The sequence below is a fragment of the Rhinatrema bivittatum genome, chromosome 5 (genome assembly GCF_901001135.1).
Source record: "Rhinatrema bivittatum chromosome 5, aRhiBiv1.1, whole genome shotgun sequence".
Classification (NCBI taxonomy): domain Eukaryota; kingdom Metazoa; phylum Chordata; class Amphibia; order Gymnophiona; family Rhinatrematidae; genus Rhinatrema; species Rhinatrema bivittatum.
Window position 1 is genome coordinate 363,254,823 of NC_042619.1, and position 25,182 is coordinate 363,280,004.

The window sequence follows — 25,182 nt, forward strand, 5'->3', positions numbered from 1 at the left end:
AGCCGTCTCTTCTCCAAGCTGAAAAGTCCTAACCTCTTTAGTCTTTCCTCATAGGGGAGCTGTTCCATTCCCCTTATCATTTTGGTAGCCCTTCTCTGTACCTTCTCCATCGCAATTATATCTTTTTTGAGATGCGGCAACCAGAATTGTGCACAATATTCAAGGTGCAGTCTCACCATGGAACAATACAGAGGCATTATGACATTTTCCGTTTTATTCACCATTCCCTTTCTAATAATTCCCAACATTCTGTTTGCTTTTTTGACTGCCGCAGCACACTGAACTGATGATTTCATTGTGTTATCCACTATGACGCCTAGATTTCTTTCTTGGGTAGTAGCACCTAATATGGAAAGAAATAACCCATAGCATGGGTTATTTTTCCCTATATGCATCACCTTGCACTTGTCCACATTAAATTTCATCTGCCATTTAGATGCCCAATTTTCCAGCCTCACAAGGTCTTCCTGCAATTTATCACAATCTGCTTGTGATTTAACTACTCTGAACAATTTTGTATCATCGAAACCTTTGACGAATCCCCTTCTTGTCTCAGACTTGATGGAAGATTGTTCCATGTTCCACAGTTGTGGAGCACCCCAGCGAAGGATCTCGCTTGCAACCAAGAGTGTTGAAAAGCCTTAACTGCATGGACCTGTAATAAATGCCTTTTAGACGACCTTAAATTTCTATTAGCCTTATGCCATCTCAAACGATGCGCAAAAACCCGCGGGAGCTTTAGTGCTGCTTATTACATCGGCCCCTATATTTCTAAACAGCATTCGTGGCCTCTCAGAGGTGACCCAAAGCAGTGTACAGGAAAAATTTAAAATCAAACACACAAAACCAGAATAAAACTAATTTATAGTGAATAGAACCCCAAGATATGACCTGCATGTTAACAGTAACCAACCTACTCCCCTTCATGGTCGAATGAAAATGGAGGAGAAAGCATTGGAAAAGCAATTATTTTCCTCAGCAGTGACTGGAAAGTATAGAAGAAGAGTGACTAGAAAGATGATGATAGATTCAGCATACTAAGGTGCAGTTCTGTGAACATCGCAGTGTAGAGTTAGGTGCTGTCCGTTGGGCATCTCTACCTGGCTGCTGCTCGGTGGCATTCTGGCTGTGCTGTGTAAAACACGAAATCAGATCATTATAGTAATACCATGAAGCATGGGCAGGAGGGTGTCTGTGCCATTACCAGGTTCAGATGCAAGTAGCACATATCTGGTTTGTTACTCAGGTTTTCAGTGTTTAGATTTCTGTTGCAAACATGGAATTAAATGCTTGCAGATTAGTACTGGACGGCTATTTTTAAATTACTAGCCTAGTTAAATTACTATAATTAACTGCAAATAAGCAGCACACTAGTAAGTTTATGCACAATAGAAATTATCAACAGGTTCTTCATAAACAGGATAATAGTTACACAGGTAGAATTATTTGCAGCTTTGGAGTGGCTGCTGAAGGATCTGGTGCTAGATGGTCAAGTTTCTGCTGAAATTAATGGTCTTGATCTTTATGAAAACAGTTTGTCTGTCAATTATGTCTGATTAATGTCCTGATGGCCTTCCGTAGACTGTGTCGATCCTTCTAACCTTAATAAAATAATTAATGATGTAACAGAATTAAAAAAAATTTCAGTTGGTAATTCATTTGAAAGAAGCCTGATAAAACATGTATTATCTTTTTTTTTGCTTTTATTTATTTAAAATTATTTCTAGACAGCACACTCCGATGGTCATGGCGATTTGCAATCTACAAAATATACCTAAAGTTTTAGATTATCTATTAACAAAAAGTAGACACGATACAAAATTGTTTCAAATACTTCACTTACTATATAACGTGGCTCCTGTTTTACATAGGTAGAGAGAATATATCAACAGCTAGTAAAATTCTCCAGCATAATACCAAATTACAAAGTGTTACTTGAAGGTGACATCATAATAGGCACTACGAGCTAGTTCAAAATCAAGCCTTCAATTGCCTTTTAAATAATCATGGGTCTGTGTCAATTTCATGTCATTGTGCAGTAGAAGTGATCCTTTGAAAAACTTATCTTAAATGTGGGGCTTCTTATTATCAGTAACGCAGCTTGCAATTAAATCCCTGACAAGGAATCTGCATCAGGAGAACCGTTCATCACACGAAGCTGCATAAAACCATCTGATTATGCTTTTAGGAACTTTAAAGCAGAACATCCATCTTAATCTGCACCAACAATTTTATTGCATACTGGTAAAAGTATTGGCTGAAATGCTTCTGGTTTCATAGCTTTGAGCAATCACATCAGCTTTTACTGGTATGCAATTAACATTTGTGATTCTACCTGAAATGGAGATTGTTAAAAGAATTCTGACAGATTAAATAAAGACCCCTATACCCTACAGCAGTGATGGCGAACCTTTTAGAGACCGAGTGCCCAAACTGCAACCCAAAACCCACTTATTTATCGTAAAGTGCCAACACGGCAATTTAACCTGAATACTGATGTTTTAGTTTAGAAAAAACAACTCAAGAAATATAAAACTCATAATAGTAAAATCATATTCATAAAAAGAATAAATATTTCAAACAGTTAATGAATAGAACATATAACATTTCCCAAACACCAATAAATATTTCAAAACAACTGATGAATAAAAAATCCAATAATTAAAAAAATGTTCTATTCCCCCCCCCCCGAAAAAATAAAATGTTTCGAAAGAGCAGAATTTTCTCCCAGGACAAGCAGGATGGTAGTCATCACATGTGGGTGACGTCACTGGACGGAGCCTTATCACGGAAAACATTTCTGTCAAAGTTTCTAGAACTTTAGACTGGCACACTGAGCATACCCAGCATGCCATAATCCCTGTAGCCACAGGGATCTCCCTTCAGTTTCTTTTTTTCCGTGCTGCAGTTTGCCTCTCGGTTAGGAGCTCTGTGAGAACTCTCACAAAATTTTCCTCACGGAAAAAACTTGAAGATTACTTCAGTAAAAAGTTCCTCATAAGGGTCTCCCATCGCGATATTGTTTTTCATTGCTCGGTGAGTAAACATTTACTGTCCCCGGTCGGATCCTGCCCCTACCTTTTTTCGGTGTCCACAGGCCATCGACCGTTTTTGGGCCTCAGCCTCTACCATCATGGCAACAGGTTTCAGAAAATGTCTGGAGTGCCCCCGTACCATGTCGATTACTGACCCACATGATGTCTGTGTGCTGTGCCTTGGCTCATCACACAACGTTTCTCACTGCCCAAGTTGTGCCAGATGACTCTGAAGGGTATGCGGGCTCACCTCGACAAGATGGAGACCCTGTTTAAAATCAAGTTGACTCCATCGATGTCCACCTAATCGTCACCGGCAAGAGCATCGAAGAAATTAGTCATCAAACCTCGCCGGGCGCACCAGGGCAGCGGTAACTGTCCATCACCGACTCCGTCTAAGGCATCCGTATAGTTTTCCTTGGTGCCGGAGAAAGACCGGACCGAGCACCAAGGGAAGCACCGACACTGGCACTGATGCGAGTCTACTCCCGGTGCCGGCACAGACACCGCATCGGCCTCGATGGCTATCGAGCCGATTGCAAAGAGGACACAGGTAGAGGAGCTTTTAACCCCCTCTCCACCTGAGAAGCCACAGCGATCCCCACAGATAGCGGTCCCAGGTACTGAGCCTCCACAAGTCCCTGTGGAGGTGCCAGTAGCACCTAGCCTGCCTTCCACTGCAGCTGCGATATCTGCTCCAGCTTTCAGGGAGGAACTGGATGGTTTCATCCACCAGGCAGTGCTCGATGTTCTCTGAGACCTACAGCCATCGATGCCAGCCCCCATACCGACACGGACACCGGAGCCATCAATATTTGCGCTGTTGCTAACCAGACTGGATACACTCATCGGTGTCCTTCCGACATAACCCGGGCCACTGATGCCAAAATCTACCCGCAAAGTCTCTGAAAGCCCGGATTCCCATTCCAGGGTCTTCAGAAGACGAAGGCACGAACTCCAGTCCCCCTTCAACACCGATTCTACCGATGCTGGAACCAATGCCTGGTCCATCAGTGCTCTCGGGACTGAGAGGCCCACGTTTGCCTTCGGTGCCGCCGAAACCCACATCGGTGCCACCGCATATTCCATTGAGGCCATCGAAGGATCCATCGGTGCCAACACGTCCTACAGTACCAACCTTCTTCCCTCCCTCAGGATCTCGGCTAGAGACCTTTTCTGACACATGGGAAGATGTCGACACCGACACATCCACAGAGGACATCTTATCAGAACCATCTCCTCTGGAAGAAAGGAGAAAATCTCCCCCCAGAAGATCTCTCCTTTGCTAATTTTGTAAGGGAGATGTCAGACAATCCCCTTTGACCTGATTACAGAGGAGGACACATGCCATAAAACATTGGAAGTTATCTAATTTGTTGATGCTCCGAAAGAAGTTATTTATTTTATTTATTTAAAGTCTTTTATATACCGGAGTATAGCTAGTTGCCTTTCCTCTGGTTTACAGGTAAAACAACATGTTATAGCTTAGAACAGTTAATAGAAATCACACCATATAACTTTTGAATAACAAATACAATATAAACTTTGACCTTTAAAGAACAAGCTAATATGAGTTGTTAAACACACATTTGCGGAAAAAGTAACATGTCTGTTATGGGACTTTGAAGGGGAAAGGTACATCTGCTATGGTTGTGGTATGACATTGCTGTCTGCCAGTTTTGTGACCGTCTTTGAGTGTCATCGCGGTCTAGCACTAATTGTTAAATTATAATGTTTTAATTGATAATAAAATTATAACTGTCATCCGTCAAGTGATTGTCAGAGTTGTAGATTTAACTGTCTGTGGTTGGGTCAGGTGCGTGTGATTAGCCATTTCTGTCTTTGAGGCTTGCCTGAATAGCCATGTCTTGAGATCTTTTTTGAATGTTTTGTTGCTGAGCTGGGTACTTAGGTATTCAGGTAGTGAGTTCCATAGTGTGGGACCAATTATTGAGATGGCTCTTTTTCGTGTGTTAGTTAGTTTGACATTCGATATTGATGGTACATTAAGAAGCAGTTTGCTGGTGGTTCTTGTCGTGCGTTGGGGTCTGTGCCTCTGTATTATGTTTTTTAAGGCTATGTTATCAGCATTGTATATTGTGTCATGTAGAATGGTTAGGGTTTTATATTCCATTCTTTTTTCAACCGGGAGCCAGTGTAGACTTTTTAGTATCGGGGTGATGTGGTCGGACCTCCTGTGGCCAGTGAGTATTCTTGCTGCTGCATTCTGCAATAGTTGTAGAGGTCGGAGGGTTGTTTTGGGTAGACCTATCAGCAGAGAGTTGCAGTAGTCGAAAGTAGTGAATATTAGTGATTGTAGAACGGAATTGTAGAACGGAATTGTAGAACTGAAATCTTGATAGTTCAATAGAGGTTTTAGTTGTTTTAGGATTTGCAGTTTGTGGAATCCTTCTCTGACTTTCATTGAAATGTGCTTTTTGTAGTTTAGTTCAGGGTCTATCCAAACTCCTAGGTCTTTGGCGTCGCCTTTTAGTTTGATGCATATGTTGTCTATCTGTATGGAGTGGTTGGTGTTTAATCCTGAGTTTTTCCTTTCTAACAGTAAGCATTCTGTTTTGTCCATGTTTAGACATAGCTTCATGTGGATTAACATGTTTTTTATGGACTCGAGGTGGGAAGCTGCGAGTTTCAGTGCATCTTCGATGGTGGTGGTTATTGGCAGAAGTAGTTGTATATCATCTGCGTACATGTAGTATGTTACACCGAGGCTTGAGAGGAGTTGGCAGAGTGGTAGTAAGTATATGTTAAAGAGCGTGGCTGAGAGTGCGGATCCTTGTGGTACTCCGGTTTCGAGGGGAAAGGCTTCTGATGATTGGTTGTTTAAGATGACTTTGAAGTATCTGTTTTTGAGGAAGGAGGTAAACCAGGCGATGGTTTTTCCCATGAGGCCGATGCTGGCAAGTCTGGATATTAGGTTTTTGTGGTCTACCGTGTCAAAGGTGGCAGAGAGGTAGAGTAGGATGAGTATGTGACTTAGATTGTTGTCAAATCCTTTTAATATTGTGTTTGATAAGTTGAGCAATAATGTTTCAGTGCTGTGATTTTTCCTGAAGCCGTGTTGGGTTGGGTGTAAGATGTTGGAATCCAGATGTTCGTTGAGTTGCTTCAGGGCTGCTTTCTCAGTCAGTTTAGCGAGAAGAGGTAGATTGGAGATCGGGCGATAGTTGTTCAGATCATCATGGTGTAGGTTCTTTTTCTTCATTATGGGTTTGATTGTTGCAATTTTTAATTTGTCTGGTAGCTCACCTTCATCGAGGGATTTATTTATTATGGCAGCGATGGTTGGCGCAATGGTTTGAGCTATATTTTTTAGATCATTTGTTGGGATGGTGTCTAACTCATGTCGGGCTGGGTTGATTTTTTTTTATGAGCTTTTCTGTTTCAGTTGTTGAGATAGGATCGAAGTTAGCCCAGGGTGTTATGTTTTTGAAGGCTGTCTGGTCATCTGGGATCGAAGATTTATGGATGTTTCCTGATATTTTACTGATTTTGTTTTTAAAGAATATGGCTAGGTCTTGGCTTAAATTTATGGATTTCGGAGGTGGGTTGTTGTTGTTTTCTGATATAAGGTTGTTTACTAGGTTGTATAGTGATTTGGAGTTGTTTGAGGAGTTTTTGATTTTTTTGCTGTAGTAATCTCGTTTGGTCTCATTGATCATTTTTTTTTATAAGTAGCGAGTTGTGTGCGGTAACGTTCCATGTTCAATGGACATTTGTTTTTTAGCCATTCTTTTTCTTTCTTCCTTAGCTTGGATTTTGCTTCTCTTAGCTGGGTGTTGAACCTGGGGTTGTTTTTATCTCTATTGTTCTTTATTTGTTTTGTTCGTTCGGGGTTGATGTTGTTCGCTGTCTCTTCTGTGAGTTGGTGCCAAGAGTGAATGGCGTTGTTTATGTTGGTGAGATCCAGCTTTGCTAGTTGTATTGTGAGTTCTTTTTGGAGGATGGTGGTCTGGAAAGGTGGTCGATATTGGAAGGAGGTTGATTCATTCGAAGTATTCGTGCTGTGGATGTTTGCTTGTGTTTTGCAGTGAAGTAAGTAGTGGTCAGACCATGGGACTGGTGTATATGTTTTTAATATATCGGAGAAGGGCTGGTTTGTGAAAATCAGATCTAGAGTGTGGCCCGCTTTGTGAGTTGGGTTGTTCACTTGTTGGTTGAGATTCAGTGTGGCTAGTACGTCAATCAAGATTTGGCAGTTTTGAGAACGGGGGCTGGCGTTCATGTGGAGGTTGAAGTCACCAAGAATAATTGTAGGTTTATTCATCTTGATGTTTGCTATGAAGAATTCTAATAGGGGGGATATTTTGTTGTCCAGTAGTTTAGGGGGGCAGTATACTAGACAGATTTGCAGATTTTCCGAGTCAAAGATGGATACTTCATATTGCTGGGGTAGTGTATGCGGGGATTGTTTCATTACGAACTTCTTTTTTATGATTAATAGAAGTCCACGTCCCCTACGGGATTTTCGGGGAATTGAGAAAAGGTCGTATTCATTGTTGTTTAATTGATTTGTGATTACGTGGTCTGTGTTTTTAAACCAGGTTTCAGTTATTGCGATGAAGTCGGGGCTTTGTTCCTGTGTCATGTCGGATATCAGGATAAATTTTTTGGTTAGGGCTTGGGTGTTTGAGGAAGAATGTGAGGTAGAACATGTTTTTAATTGTTTTCTTGATGGGGATATTGATTAGGTATCTGTGTTTTTTTATGGGATTAGTTTTGGGAGTTGCGGACATCTTTGAGTATAATGGTGGTTGCGTAATGCGTGGTTTTCTGTTAGTTTCCGGTTAGTTGTTTTAGTTGAGTGCTGGAGTAGATTAAGAGGAGTTACTAAGAGTGAACTTATTTCAAAGTCTTGGTGATCTGGCTGATAATCGTGTGATTGATATGCAGGTTTTAAGTACTCTGTGATTTTATTGCTTTTAGAGGGATGAGCTAAGGGGCACGCCAAGGGGCCTGCTCCTTGGTCGCGCTCCTTAGGCGCATGACGCAGGTGGTGCGCTCCTCTTACTTTTAGTGAGGAGGAGGAGATCGTGTCCCTCGATGCCGCCTCGTTTGCATTGGTGGGCGGGATTCTCTGCTGGGTCCTTCCCCCTGCTGGTCGGGGGGGGGCAGTGGTACGGGCGCAGCCTAGCTCGGAGTTGAGTCGGGCTGGGATGCGCCGTTCGGGGAGGGGGGGGGGGTTTCCCCGTCTGTTTTAGGCCTCGTCCGGCGGGGTCGTTGGCTTGGGGGTGGGCCGCCAGGAATATCTGTGCCGCCGCGGCGCGCTCCTCTTACTTTTAGTGCTATTCCTGTCCACTTTTAGGGTTATCCCAGTCCACTTTTAAGGCTATCCCTGTCCACGTAGTGCTAGTGGATCTCCAACATTGTCTCTGGGAGCATCCTTGGGCTGTCCAGCCAGTGAATAAGAGGACAGATGCAACTTATCTGGTCCATCATATTCCTGGATTCCAAAAGCCACAACTACCCCATCACTCAATGGTAGGTGAGTCCGCACAGAAGAAGGCCAGAAGACTGCGACCTCCTGGCAAAGATCAAAAATTCCTTGATGTTTTGGGTCGCAAGGTATTTCAGGGCTCTATGCTAGTGTCACGCATATCTGCATAGCAACTTTTTTTTTTTTTTGTATAATATATTTATTGTATTTGTACATACAAATTAGACAGGGCATGGTAAAACAGTGAAGAGAAGTAAACAGAAAAAATCAGCAATAACAACTTACACATCGCCAGTGTAGTAAACACAGATTAATCATACCATAACACAACAGATGCCATAATGTTATGGTATGTGTACTAACCAAACCACCCCATAATAGAAATCTTCTATTCTACCTGAGGATGCAACATCCAACCTACCCCCGGTTCTGTCCTGTAACCGTACTTGCATAGCAACTTTACTCGACACAGTATCAAAGGAATCTCTGGAAGCAGGTTCAGGGAAGAGCCGACTCTCTTCCCCAACAACAGCAAGATAGTCTCAACGCCATACTACAGAAAGGCCTTGAGGCTGGGAAACATGAGGTTGTGCTGCTTATGACTCCTTTGAAACAGCCTCTCACTTGTCGGCAACGAGAATTGGTGCCAGGAGGTGGGCCTGGCTGAAAGCCTCTGACTTGAGACCTGAAGTCCAAGACAAACTTGCTGATTTGCCATGTACTGGTGAAAACCTATTCGGAGACAAGATACAAATAAGCCTGATACTTCACTTTCAATGCATATCCAGCATAGTTCTCTGCTTCAACGGCAGGGCTGAAGAAAAACTGATACTTCACACATCCAGCAGAGCTCTCTACTTCAACGGCAGGGGAGAAGAAAAAAGGGTTCACACTCACAAAGCGGAGAGTAGCTGGCTTGTTACGGCGGTTACTACCCCAAACCAAATGTGCCTGATACTTCACTTTCGATGCATATCCAGCATGGCTCTCTGCTTCAACGGCATGGGAGAAAGACTGATACATCACGCATTTCCAGCATAGCTCTCTGCTTCAACGGCAGGGGAAAAGAAAAACAACTAATAAGGGCTGTATAACATAGTCTGGGTAAAACAAATAAGCATGGGTGTAGCTTGCTTATTGCGGCAGTTACTACCCCTACTACCCCTAACTAATCAAGCTAGACATTTCACTTGGATGCAGCTCCATCACTGCTCTCTACATTAATGGTGGGGGTGGAAGGGAAATAGAACCAAGAGCTAAGAGAAACAGATAAGTATGAGAGAGAAAATGTGTGAGGCTTGCTGGGCAGACTGGATGGGCCGTTTGGTCTTCTTCTGCCGTCATTTCTATGTTTCTATGTTTCTATGCAGTGGCTCAACTAAAAGACCATAATGAGACCCTGCGGCAATTATCCACAGTTATTACCGAGGCCCCTTCCTCTGCAAGAAGATCCACCAGAAGGGACCTTAGAAAACCATTTTATCGCCATGCAGATACCGTACTACCCACCTACATCTCACATGAGGCCAACCAGGCCGTCTCAGAGAGCACATCTTCGACAGCCCAAAACATCCAGATCTCAACCACCATCACAATCAGGCCAAGCCTCTGGATTTTGAGACCTATCCAGAGAACAGCAACTGCTCCACAAATCCAGATCCAGATTTGCCAGTAGGAGGTTGAATTCACCACTTCATAACCAACTGGCTCAACATTACCACAGACCAATGGGTTATATCCATCATAACTCAGGGATACCATCTAAACTTCCTCATGGTATCCCCGGATTCACCACCCAATCCACTGTGGCTGCAAAACCATCACACAAGTCTTCTAGAGTCAGAACTGTCCACCCTTCTGATCGCCAGGACTGTGGAACCTGTTCCCCGGGCACAGCAGGGCAGAGGGTTCTACGCCTGCTATTTTCTCATTCCAAAGAAATCAGGCGGCCTCCGCCCCATCTTAGACCTCCGCAATCTCAACAAATTTCTAAGAAAAGAAAAATTCAGGATGGTGTCCTTGGGCACCATGCTTCCCCTTCTGCAAAAAGGAGATTGGCTCTGTTCTCTGGATCTTCAAGATGCTTATGCTCACATTCCAATATTCCCACATCACCGCAAGTACCTGCATTTCCTAGTGGGACAGCAACACTTTCAGTACCGGGTCCTGCCTTTCGGATTTGCCTCGGCACCCCGTGTATTTACAAAGTGCCTATCAGTGGCTGTGGCCCATCTATGCAAGAAAAGCATACACGTCTTTCCTTACCTGGACGACTGGCTCATCAAGAGCCAATCCAAGCAAGGAGCTCTCGACGCTCTCAAGCTCACTGTCAATCTGCTACACTCTTTGGGATTTCTCATCGACTACCAAAAATCCCACCTGACTCCATCTTACCTCCTTACTTTCATCGGAGCAGATTTGGACACCACAGTAACAAAGGCCTTCCTGCCCGATGACCGCGCAGTCACACTCTCCAAGCTAGCTTCGTCTCTGCGCACAAAAGTAACAGCCTCAGGCCATCAGTTCATAACGTTGCTGGATCACATGGCTTCCACGGTCCACGCCACTCCTATGGCCAGGCTGGCCATGAGAATAACTCAATGAATTTTGAAATCTCAATGCCTCCAAGCCTGTCAACCACTTTCATCCCAGATTCAAGTAACCCACCAGTTAAGTTTATCGCTTCTTTGATGAACAAACAAAGCCAACTTGCTAACAGGTCTACCCTTCCAGCAACCAGTTCCGCAAGTAACTTTAACCACAGATGCATCCAACTTGGGTTGCGGAGCTCATGTGAACAATCTTCAAACTCAAGGTACGGCTCGAAGCAACTTTTCAGATCAACTTCCTAGAGCTTCGAGCTATATGTTATGCTCTATATGCGTTCAAGGACTGCCTTTCACACAAGATTGCTCTCATACAAATAGAAAACACAGTTGCAATGTGGTACTTGAACAAGCAGGGCAGCACAGGCTCTTATCTCCTCTGCCAAGAAGCCGTGCAGATCTGGGTCTGGGACCTTGCACACTCCATATATCTCTGGGCCACTTATCTGGCAGGCATACAGAACGTAGTAGCAGATCGCTTCAGCCGACAGTTCCATCCCCACGAGTGGTCTCTGGATCCTGTGGTAACGACCAGAATCTTCCAATGCTGGGGGTCAACCAACAATAGACCTCTTTGCATCCGAACTGAATCACAAAGTGGACAGATTCTGCTCCCTGCACAGGCAACAAAACAAGTTAACCATGGATGCGTTTGCTCGCCCCTGGAACACAGGCCTCCTATACGCATATTCCCCAATACCGCTGATAGCCAAAACTCTAGCGAAGCTACAACAGGAAAAAGGGTCAATGATACTCATAGCCCTGTATTGGTCTCGACAAGTATGGTTTCCTATGCTTCTCGTCCTCTCGATTAGACAACCCATTCGCCTTGGTTCTCATAACTCAGAACCAAAGCATGTTATGTAGGGATGTGAATCGTTTTAGGACGATTAAAATTATCGTCCGATAATTTTAATATCGTCTTAAACCGTTATGGAACACAATACAATAGAGATTCTAACGATTTATCGTTATAAATCGTTAGAATCGTGAGCCGGCACACTAAAACCCCCTAAAACCCACCCCCGACCCTTTAAATTAAATCCCCCACCCTCCCGAACCCCCCCCAAATGAGTTAAATAACCTGCGGGTCCAGCGGCGGTCCCGAACGGCAGCGGTCCGGAACGGGCTCCTGCTCCTGAATCTTGTTGTCTTCAGCCGGCGCCATTTTCCAAAATGGCGCCGAAAAAAGGCGGCGGCCATAGACGAACACGATTGGACGGCAGGAGGTCCTTCCGGACCCCCGCTGGACTTTTGGCAAGTCTCGTGGGGGTCAGGAGGCCCCCCACAAGCTGGCCAAAAGTTCCTGGAGGTCCAGCGGGGGTCAGGGAGCGATTTCCCGCCGCGAATCGTTTTCGTACGGAAAATGGCGCCGGCAGGAGATCGACTGCAGGAGGTCGTTCAGCGAGGCGCCGGAACCCTCGCTGAACGACCTCCTGCAGTCGATCTCCTGCCGGCGCCATTTTCCGTACGAAAACGATTCGCGGCGGGAAATCGCTCCCTGACCCCCGCTGGACCTCCAGGAACTTTTGGCCAGCTTGTGGGGGGCCTCCTGACCCCCACGAGACTTGCCAAAAGTCCAGCGGGGGTCCGGAAGGACCTCCTGCCGTCCAATCATGTTCGTCTATGGCCGCCGCCATTTTTCGGCGCCATTTTGGAAAATGGCGCCAGCTGAAGACAACAAGATTCAGGAGCAGGAGCCCGTTCCGGACCGCTGCCGTTCCGGACCGCCGCTGGACCCGCAGGTTATTTAACTCATTTGGGGGGGGGTTCGGGAGGGTGGGGGATTTAATTTAAAGGGTCGGGGGTGGGTTTTAGGGGGTTTTAATGTGCCGGTTTTGCGATTTTTAGATTTTTAGATTTTTCACGATTTTTCACGATATTTTACCCCCCCAAACGGCAACAATACGATTCCCTCCCCCTCCCAGCCGAAATCGATCGTTAAGACGATCGAGGACACGATTCACATCCCTAATGTTATGCCATCCAAACCTTCAGACCCTACCCCTCACAGCCTGGATGTTGAAAGCTTGATCCTGCAACCGCTCAGTCTTTCAACTGATGTCTCTCAAGTGCTTGTAGCTTTACGAAAGCCTTCCACACGAAAATCCTATCCTTCTAAGTGGAACAGATTTACCATATGGTGCGCGCAAAAAGGTATCAACCCTTTTTCCTGCCCCACTCGTCTCTATTAGACTATCTCTGGCACCTTTCAGACTCTGGTCTCCAGACTTCTTCACTGAGGGTACATCTAAGTGCCATCTCAGTGTACCACAAGGGAGTTGGGGATGCCCCGCAACCCGTTGTGAGTAAGTTTATGAGGGGCCTACTACAACTCAAGCCCCCTCTACAGCCATCAGTCACTGAGTAGGACCTGAATGTAGTACTTATAAGGCTTATGCGCTCCCCGTTTGAGCCTTTGCACTCCTGCAATGCTAAGTTTCTCACATGGAAATTCCTCTTCCTAGTAGCCATTACATCTGCTCGAAGGGTTAGTGAGTTACAAGCACTTGTCACATACTCACCCTATACAAGGTTCCTACATGACCGAGTGGTCCTCCGTATTCCCCCTAAATACCTTCCCAAGGTGGTTACTGACTTCCACTTGAATCCATCTATAGTTTTGCCCACATTTTTCCCAAGGCCCCACTCTCTCACCAGGGCGAAAGGGTTTTACACACTTTGGATTGTAAACGTGCACTTGCATTTTACCTAGACCGCACTGCAGTCCATAGGAAATCCACCCAACTCTTTTTGTTTCTTTCGATAAAAACAAATCAGGAGTTGCAGTGGGCAAACAAACACTCTCCAATTGGCTAGCAGACTGTATTGAATTCTGCTATGACAAAGCAGGCCTTCCTCTCCCGGGACGAGTGAAGGCGCACTCAGTGAGAGCCATGGCAACCTCAGTAGCACGCTATCATTCAGTATTGATTGCTGAGAACTGTAAAGCTGCAACTTAGAACTCTCTTCACACGTTTGCAGCACATTACTGCCTGGACAAGGAAGGACACCAAGACTCTGCCTTTGGCCAAACCGTTTTGAAGAACTTATTTCCAGTATAATCCCAACTCCTTCCACATCCACTCTGCTGTGATTTTAAGGCTGCCTCATTTTTACCAACAGTACACCAGTTGTTGTGCCTGTTGCACAAGTTGTACGCTGTTGGTCCAAGTTAAATATGAGTCAGCCTGTAGCTTGCTAATTACCCACATGTGAGGACTACCATCCTGCTTGACCCAGGAGAAAGCAGAGTTGTTTACCTGTAACAGGTGTTCTCCCAGGACAGCAGGATGTAGTCCTCACGAAACCCACCCGCCACCCCGCGGAGTTGGGTCCGAAACTTTTTTTTTTGCTCGTACATTTTGCTACAAACGAGACTGAAGGGAGACCCCTGTGGTTACAGGGATTATGGCATGCTGGGCATGCTCAGTGTGCCAGTCAAGTTTTAGAAACTTTGACAGAAAAGTTTTCCGTGATAGGGCTCTGTCCAGTGACGTCACCCACATGTGAGGACTACATCCTGCTGTCCTGGGAGAACACCTGTTACAGGTAAGAAACTCTATCACATTATACCCAATAATTAAAACTAGTAAGGATTTAAAAAAATCTCCTGCTCTTCATACCTGTGATTTTCTGATTTCCAGCCACCCTGAGATTGTCATGGATTGGGGGAGGTAGGGACATCCAAATTTTATCTTCTTTCTCATATGCACGCACAATAACACATTCATTCTCTCACACACTCCTTCTCTCTAACATACACAGGCTCCCTCTCCCACACAGGTACATTATGCATGTGTGTGTATACCTGTGAGAGCCTATATGTGACACAAGGGCTCTCACAGGCACACACACAGGTTCTCATAAAGACACACACACACATATACATCCACAAACACAGAGGCTCTCAGACACACACATGCTCTCAATCATTCACACACATACACCCAATGACTGTTATCTTTGGGTCGTGGTGGGATGAGCTCCACTATGGCTCTGAAGGCCTCCTGTTGTCTTCAGGCCATGGTAAGATGAGCTGCATCACCAGGGCTGGTGCAAGAGTATTAGGTGCCCTAGGCAAAACTTGCTCTCATACAAATAGAAAACACAGTTGCACCCCCCACAGCCAACTCAATCCCAGTGTCTTTGCTCTTCTTCCACAGGCATCCTCACCCTACCTCATCACCCAGTCCTCTCTCTTCCCCTCTCTACATTCCTTTTGTTACTGCTCTCCCACTCAATCCCCCATTTGTCGCTCTTGTCCCCACCCCCCAATCCAAATACCTGCTCTCTCATACCCAGGCTTCTCTCCCTCCCTTCTGCTCTCTCCCTCAATCGTCCCCACCCAATCTGAGTCCCTGTTTTCCCTTCAATCTGCAAATTTATACTCTCCCACTTAATCACTCAGTCCCTTTTCACTCTCTCCTCTCCAGCTATCTTTTTGTCCCTCCATGCCATTTCCCCAGGTCCTGCTATCAGAGGCCCTGTTCTACTCTTAGGGCTGCTCTTTTTCCCTCTCCACCTCTGCTCTCTGACCTAGCCTTTCTTGTTCTCTGTCCTGCAACCCCCTGATGTTTTTTTTCCAGGCAGAGAATGACCACTGGCTGGCTTAACTGCAGTACGTCTTTCTTGCAGTTATCCTCCATGACTCGGATTTGCAGTCCTCTTGACTCTGACTGCTCAGTGCACTGCTTCTATCCTGTACTTGACTTCCCCCATGCTGGGTCTGCTCGGTCAGGGTGGATCCCCCCTTCCTCCTTCCCATGCACCCCTATTCTTGCTCCTGCTCTGTTCTCCTTGAGTGTGCATGCAGCAGATAGCATGAGCTTCTCTGTTGCGCACTCGCACATGAGGATTTCCTAGGCTTCCAATAATGACGATGCTGCTGTGGGGAGGGGCAGGGGCCTGAGAGGTGTTTGAACTGCGATCGGCTGGCCTGGCTCACTACTTGTAAATATTTGATTAGCTGCCACAGCCACTTCTCCTCACCAACATTTATTGGGCTGTGCCTGAGGTGAGAAGTGGCTGTGGCAGCCATATAAATATTTACAGTTAGTGAGTTAGCCCAATGGTTCTCAACCTTTTTTCGGCCGGGACACACCTGAGAGATGGTTCTCACGTGCGTGAGATACTGAATATGTGACTGTCTCAGGGCAAAATGTAAATATGCATTCTGCATCCTCAGGAACCCCCTCGACCCTCAACAATGGGTGCAGAGCAGATCTAGGGCATTACCCGTACAACTCACCATACAAAAAAAGATATTCTGGTTCTGATGACATCTTAGAAAAAGCAAAACAAACTCCCTTTACTGGCAGGCACAATACCCCTCCTTATGAAAATACAGTAATTTACCACTAATGCATGTCTTATTGAGAAAACACAACCAAATGCCCCATGATCTCCAAAATCATCAACACGGACAACCCACATAAAACTCCTTGGTACACCCCCGAACTAAAAACCACCAAACGACGTCTCAGACAAGCGGAGAAAAAAATGGCGAAGGCATCCTTCCACGCTACACCTTGACAGATACAAAACACTGCTCCACATATACAGAGCAGACACCAACAAAGCCAAAAGAGAATACTACTCAAAGAAAATCCACCAACACAACCCCAAAGTTCTTTTCAACTTTGTCTCCAACCTGACCCAACCAAGCCTCAACCCATTGCCAATGGAAGACTTAACGAAAGCTTGTGAGAATCTCACCCAATACTTCACGGACAAAATTTCAAAATGAATACCAACTAACCCACCAACAAGCCCGAATAAGCCGAATCTCCACGACACAGCATCCCCCACCTGGACTACATTTGACCTCATCGCCTCAACAGAAGTAAAAAAGATCATCCAAAAAATCAACCCAGCAGCCCACCCCCTGGATCCCATCCCAGTAAAAACCCTCAAGCTAATCCCTGAAGTTATCGCTAAACCAATAGCCAACATAATAAACACATCCCTCGACCAAGGCCTCTATCCTGAAGCCCTGAAATGCGCCGTGATCAAACCCATACTAAAAAAACTGCAACTGGATCCTTCCGACTCTGCTAACTACAGACCCATCTCGAACCTCTCCTTCATTGCAAAGATCCTAGAAAAAATTGTCAACCGACAACTCTCGGATCACCTCGAAACACACAAAGTCCTCTCCCCCACTCAACATGGATTCAGGAAATCACTCAGCACGGAAACTCTACTAATGTCCCTCACAGACACCGCCCTGAGAGGCCTTGATGCCGGACACTCCTACCTCCTGATACTACTGGACATCTCTGCCGCATTCAACACCATCAACCACAACTCTCTACTATCACAGTTAACAGAAATTAGACTTGGTGACAAATCCATTAAATGGTTTGAATCCTACTTAACTAACAGATCATATAAAGTCCGACTAAACAACAGCGAATCGAAACCCTTCCCACTCCCCCATGGCGTCCCACAAGGATCCTCCCTATCCTCCACCCTATTCAATATATACATGCTTCCCCCTCTGCAAAGTCCTCTCCAGCCTAAACTTCCAATACTTCGTCTACGCCGACAACGTTCAGATACTACTCCCCATAAAAGAAAACCTACAATGAACCCTACTGCAATGGGAAACTTCACGCAGCTTTCCCTCACACTCACGCAGCTTTCCCTCACACTCAATCACTCAAAAACCGAAATACTATACATATCAAACAAGCACCGCACAAAGAACAGCCAAACTCCCACACCCACCCAACCACCAAGCCAATGCATCACCGAAGCAAAAGACCTAGGTGTTACATTGGATTCCGAGCTCAACCTAAAAAAACACATCACCGCAACAATAAAAGACGGCTACTTCAAGTTACAAGTTCTCAAGAAAAGCAAACCCCTCCTCCTCAGCCAGGATTATAGGACAGTACTTCAATCCCTCCTATTCTCCAAACTGGACTACTGCAACTCTCTCCTACTCGGACTCCCTTCCTCCACCCTCAAACCATTGCAACTACTCCAAAATGCAGCAGCCAGATGCCTAACAAACAACAATAGATCAGCCCACATCACACCGATCCTCAAAGTCTTTCACTGGCTCCCAATAACCCACAGAATACAATACAAAGCCCTCTCTCTAATACACAAATCAAAACACAATGAAGACACAGAATGGCTAAAAAACACCTTCCACCACCTTCACACCCAAAGAAACCTTAGATCAAAGAACACCGGACTGCTAAACATTCCCTCCGCAAAGCAAGCACACCTCACCGCAACCAGAGAGCGCGCCATATCAATAGCAGGCCCTTCCCTATGGAACACTCTCCCTAAACAACTCAGAATGGAGACCTCTACACAGTCCTTCAAAAAAACCCCTAAAAACCTGGCTATTCCAAAAAGCCTTTCCTCCCTCAAGCTTAACCCCCCACCCCCCACCCCCCCCTCCACCCCAACCCCACAATAAAAAAAATGAAAACGTCTCAATCCCACTTTATCCCAGATATGTCCGCATACCCCAATAAACCCCAATAAATCTCCCATGTACAAACCTCCCCATGCAGATAACTACAGATATTACTCTGGTGAGCTGATCTAATCAAACCACCACATTGAACTTTTTGAATTAATTCTCGATGTTCAACACTGCAAAATGTATTAACTGTTGCTGTGCCTCCACTCCATGTAAAACAGTAGGACACGTTCGTCCCACTATTTCTCCATGCCAACATGTAAACTGATGTGATGTACCCCAACGAATGTCGGTATACAAAAGTAAGTAAATAAATAAATAAATAAATAAAATAAATACAAATGCCTACATGCTAGTAAAATACATCACCTCAGTCACACACCCAGAACTGACCTTCACCAAGTACAGAAAGACCACAAATTATAAATATGGAGACATACTGGAATGGAAAACCAAAAAAGCCACTCTGTATGCAATGCAAAATGGAAAGAGAAATAAAGCACTTAACATAATAATGCACACAAACTAATCCGCACAAAGTTAAACCTGTATTATGGAACACACTCAAACAGTAACAACCTTATATATGAAAAGGCAACACTACAAATATTTAACCAGGCCCTAAACACTAATACACCTCTTATTAGGAAAACAGCAAGCCAAGCTGCTATAGATCCCCACTCAGAAATAATTGTAAAACTATTCTAATAAATGTTACAAAACAGCTGATGAACAGAATAACATCAAACAAAAACTCATAAAAATTATTACAAATTGTCCAAATATCAATAAAATATTTCAAAACAGCAGCATCACATAATACTCAATAATTAAAATGGCAGTCAATCAAGAAAAATAAACTTAAAAAGCCACCTTTACTTACCCTCTCCAGAAACTCTCCTACTGCTTTCCCTTGCAGGCCAATAGCACGCACCGGAAGCAGCAGTGGCTGCTGAAGCTCTGTCCTCAGTCCTCTTCCTTAGGGCCCACAACCAGTCACTCACACACAGTCTCTGTCTCACACAGACCAGTAACCTCCCTAACTAGAGTCTCTTCCTCACACACACACACACACACACCAGTCTCCTCCCTGACCAGCCTGTCTCTCTCACACACACCAGTCACCTCCCTGTCCAGTTTCTGTCTCTCTCTCTCTCTCTCTCTCACACACCAGTCACCTCCCTGACCAGCCCCTGTCTCTCTCATACAACCCAGTCACCTCGCTGACCAGTCTCTGTCTCTCACACACTCACCCACACACACCAGTCACCTTGCTGACCAGTCTCTGTCTCTCTCACACTCACACACACCAGTCAACTCGCTGACCAGTTTCTGTCTCTCTGACAGACACCAGTCACCTCCCTGACCAGTCTGTCTCTCCCACGCACACACCAGTCACCTCGCTGACCAGTCTCTGTCTGTCCCACACACCAGTCATCTCCCTGACCAATCTGTCTCTCCCACGCACACACCAGTCACCTCGCTGACCAGTCTCTGTCTCTCACACACAAATTCGCACTAGTCATCTTCCTTACCAGTCTGTCTCTCACAGAAACACATCACCTCTGACCAGTCTTTCTCTCAATCACACACATGCTCTCTCACTTACATACAAGCTCTCAATCACACACACATGCTCTTGCTCCCATCCTACCACACACACACAAAGCTGCCACTCATGCACCCAGCCACCTATTCTACTACACATACACACACAAAGCTGCTACTCATGCACCCATTGTACCACACACACACACAAGCTCTCACTCACGCACCCAGGCACCCATTCTACCACAGGCACATACAAAGCTGCTACTCATGCATCCATTCTACCACAGGCACACAAAGCTGCCACTCATTCATCCGTTCCACCACAGGCTCACAAAGCTGCCACTCATACACACACAAGCTCACGTGGAGCCTCTTCTCATTGGCCCAATAACCCTGGCCTCTGCTTATCAGCCGCTACTGGCCTGGCCTCCGGGGGTGGCACGCAGGGACTCTCCAACTCTTCAGCCTCCACTGGCGGCATCTCTCCGATCTTTGGCCCCGCCAGCCTGGCCTCCGGCGGCGGCGCACAGGGTCTCTCCAACTCTTCAGCTTCTGCTGGCCTGGCCTCCGACTGCGGCGCATAGCATCTCTCCGATCTTTGGCTCTGCCGGCCTGGTCTCCGGCGGCAGCGCACAAGGTCTCTCCAACTCTTCAGCCTCCGGTGGCCTGGCCTCTGGCGGCGGTGCACAGCGTCTCTCCGATCTTCGGCCCCACTGGCCTAGCCTCTGGCGGCGGCACGCAGAATCTCTCCAATCTTCGACTGCTGGCAGCCCTGCAGCCTCTTCCGGACGGACGGTTGGCAACCCTAGTGATGGCACGCATGCCCACAGAGAGGGCTCTGAGTGTACCCTCTGGCACGCGTGCCATAGGTTCGCCACCACTGCCCTACAGCAACTACTAAGATCAGAAGGACAAAAGATAATAATAGAATTATGAAGAATAAACCAAATGAGAGAATGCAAGATTCTCAAAACACCCCACTGACTAAGATGTGAAAAATATCATTTTGTTTTAATTATCCATACTCTTTGCCATATGTACTAGATCAATTTAATATGTACTAGAAAATTTAACTTGATAGATATTAATGCCCGGATATGAATATCACCCCTGTATCCAATCTTTGTCTGTTGAGTTATAACTGTGAATGTCACTTTGTAAACGGTTGTGATCTTTACATGGAACAATAGTATATAAAATGTCTAAATAAATTAATGTCTTTGTCATTTTAGGTTTAACCTTAGCTACAATTGTGTTTGGTGTAATTAGAAGTGTTTTGGTGTTCCAAGTCCTTGTTGGGTCTGCTCAGTCTCTGCACAACCAAATGTTTGAGGCACTTCTGAAGGCTCCAGTGCTGTTCTTTGACAGAAATCCTATAGGTAAGTTGGATATGCATTGAACCTCTTACCTGTGCCATGAGTCAGAAGAATGCAGAGGCTCAGTGAAGGACACACAAACTGGGTTGGATTTAACAGGGCAACAACATTTTTTGGCTTTTCTGATATCTTTCAGCCCATGCAGAAAGTATTTGTATTCATGCATCCAGTCAATAATAGCTTTTAGTTGACATGATGATACAAGTGAGAAATGCATCATTTTACTTTAGTAAAAGTGTTCTGCCTCTGCAGCATATTTGAATACATGTGTGTATGTGTTTCTTTAGTATGCTGCTACTTGCATCAATTTATGTCATTGCTGAGCTTAGGCTCTCTGTATGTTATAGAGTTAAACCTCATTGGTTATTGTTTACATTTTGCTGAGCTTCTGATTGGATCTGTTCCTGTTTGCTCACTCTTTGTCTGTGTTCTTTTGCTTCTTCCTATTGATCTGTTGCCTCTTGGGAGCCCTTTCTTCCTGCTGAAAGTTTGGTTTGGAACTGGCTTTGGACAAGCTTGCTGCTCTCCTGGATCCTCTGCAGATTCCTAGATGCATCACTCTTTTCACCTTGCTTCCTTTCCCTCCAAATGCTGGTTTCTGCTATCTGTTGGCAGTCACAACTTCCTCTATGGCTGCAGTCATCTGCCTTGACTGAGCTCTGAGTTTCTCATCACAGTTGTATCAGGTCTTCTCTCTGTGCGGCTGTCTTCAGTATCATGCCATTCGCAGTGAGTGTCAAACTGTTTATCTTTCAGTAAATGTTTTGTTATTAAGATCTGAGTTCTCTTTAACTTTGGAAGATAACAAAGGAAGAGATCTTCAAGGAAGAAGTTGAACTCTCTGTATAGGCTCCTAAGCTAGAACATCAGAAGATGAGGACACAATAAAAAGAAAAACATTGGCTGGCAGATTCCAACAGTTTACTAATCAAAATTAGAGATGCTCTGACTTCTGGGTGTTTATCTTAATCTAAAGGGACAGGTGCTGAACCATGTTTTTTTGGGCAAGTTTCTGATTTTCTGAGATCCATGATTGGAATTTTTTAAATTAAAACTTTGTTATAAGAGAAGCAAGTCAAGGGTGACAGACTTTATTTTGTTCCTAATTAGAAACACAGAAACATGATGGCAGAAACACTGCATGACCCATCTAATCTGCCCCTCCAGCCAACTAATTTAGCGTTACAGTTCCATCACTCCTTTGGAGACTCCTGTGTTTGTCTCATGCTTTTTTGAATTCAGACAGTGTTTTCCTCTCCACCACTTCCATTGGGAGGCTGTTTCATGCATCCACTACACTTTCAGTAAAGAAATATTTCCTAATATTACTCCTGAGTCTACCTCCTTTCACCCTCCTACCATAATCCCTTGTTCTAGAGCCTTCTTTCTGTTGGAAGATGCTTACCTCCCGTGCATGGAAACCTTTGAGATATTTAAATGCCTCTGTCATATCTTCCCTATCCCACCTTTCCTCTAGGGTGTACATGTTTATATCTTTGTCTGTCCCCATATTCATTAGAGCGAATACAACAGACCATTTTAGTAGCCACCCTCTGCACCAACTCTGACCGGTGTATACCTTTTGAAGGTGCGGTCTCCAGAATTGTGCACAGTATTCCAAATGGAATCTGAAAAAGTCAGGTTATGGTTTGCGGCCAGAAACCAGGACCCACCTCTACTACCAGATATTCCTAGATCAGGCACCAGTGCCTTTGTATTGCGGTGGATGTGATCTAAAGTCCAACTCATCCATAATCGACATGTAAGTCATTTTGTAAAGTGGCAAAAATGTGGGTAGCTTTCCTGCATCTTTTTAACACAAGCATTTTTTGTTTTAATATTTGGTTGAAGCTTTCACATTTGGTGGTTCTGCTCACAGGTTTCATACTTGAGCTAATTGAACCCTTTTTTATGTCCGTAATGTGCTCTATATGGGGGTAATTTGCAACAGCCCATATAAATTGAAGTCCGTTATCTGAATAGTGTACACCAGTTTTCCAAGGGAAATTACTTGTGTGCGTTCCCTCTGAAAATTATCACGCCACAACTACCTGCTGATTTGTGTACAGCGTTTTACTGGGAACATTTACGTACATAAGTTTGAAAATGGTAAAGTATGAACATGAGTGCAAGCCCCTCCGCAACCCTGCCCCCAGGAATGCCTTCATCCAATCCAGGTAAACTTAGTGCATGTACAGGATTTGCCTCTTGCCAGGTGGGCAGTTTTGCAAAAGGCCCTTTCTGCAGGGGAAAGCACTGTTTTACCTGCAGAAATTGCTTTGAAACGTATCCACTATATGTGCATGCATCTTGCTTTAAACTTGGAAGTCACTTTTGCTATAATTATGTCCTCCAGACTTAACGCTGTGGAAGATTCAGTTTTATTGACTGATAATTACAGAACTATTATCAATTAAGGAATCAGAACTGACAGGAATTCTTCATCATCATTGTTACACGCTCTTCGAGCAGGAAGAGCATTCAAGTGTTCAACTGAGATTTTTGTTCCATTTGGGGTACTTATTTTAACAATACTCCCAGGGAAAAGCAAGGATTTGCTGTGAGGGATATTGGTGCAATATTTTACTTACAAGGAAAATTTGAGCATGTGTCTGATTGTGAGGTGGGAAATTGAAAACTGTGGAAGCAGATTCCTCTACATATTTCCTGTATCTCTTGGGGGTGGGGGTGGGGGTGGGGAGGTATGTACCATTCTGTTCCTTCTTTTGTAGTTTTGGGTGCCATTACAATTTTGATGCTTGTGCAGACTTTTGTGTATAACTGTTAGGCATGTACGGTCTTTAAGACTGACACTTTTCAGTAGAGTCTGAGATATATTCTTATGGAAATTTAAATTTAAAAGATTTGAAAATAAATTTGGAAATCTCACTTAAGATATATTTTATCATATTTTGATCCATATTGCCCAAATATTTTTTGTAATCTAAAATAATCAGAACAGACTGGGCACACCAGAAAAATATATAAGCTACTCACTGCTATATTATATTAGTCCAGTAAAAAACAAACAAAAAAATGTATCCGCTATTTGACTATTTAATTCTATGTATGAAAGCGAGTTGGCACTGCAGCTAGGGAGTGCCAAAGTCTGGCGTACCTCCAGACAAATCTTTAGCCCGACCATTATCAGGTTGGGAAGAACCAGGCTTAGCAAAAACAGAGGAAGACAATTCTCCCTGCTAAGCCTGGTTCTTCCCAACCTGATAATGGTCGGGCTAAAGATTTGTCTGGAGGTACGCTGGACTTTGGCACTCCCTTAACGGGTTCCTCTACAGGAGATGGCAGCTCAGTGGGCCCTGACCAGTACCTTCTGGTTTTGGCCAGGATCCTTCTGCCTTTTCTTGGGTAGAGTTTTTTCAAGGACTGCAATCCTTTCTTCAGGCGCAGTCCTCAGCTTCGACCAATCCTGTCAGGTCAGATCCTCAGCCAGTGGTTCCTCCCTCTTCCAGTCTTATTTTTAAGCACTGCAGCACACCTTGGTTAGTGTAGGTATTCCCAATAGGAACCCAGATAGCACTAATGAGGCAGATCCTGACTCCTTGGAAGATGGGGAAATTCCTCCGGGACTAGAACCATATCGAACCTTGTTGTGGTTCTTTCATAGAGATGAACTGCTGGGCCGATTTCCCTGACTTTGAAAATGCTGGAAATACCTGGAGCAAATTCCATGTCTGAGCCAAAGAAGAATCCCATT

The 25,182-nt window shown here is 44.8% G+C and overlaps 1 protein-coding gene across 1 annotated transcript in view; it reads left to right on the top strand.

Annotated features, from left to right (window-relative positions):
* The window catches only part of ABCC4 (ATP binding cassette subfamily C member 4), a 1,099,276-nt gene that overhangs the window by 479,230 nt on the left and 594,864 nt on the right, over window positions 1–25,182 (top strand). The window contains exon 19 of the mRNA XM_029604735.1: window positions 21,324–21,470. Within this exon, the coding sequence (XP_029460595.1) occupies window positions 21,324–21,470 (147 nt within the window). The remainder of the gene's footprint in view (window positions 1–21,323; window positions 21,471–25,182) is intronic.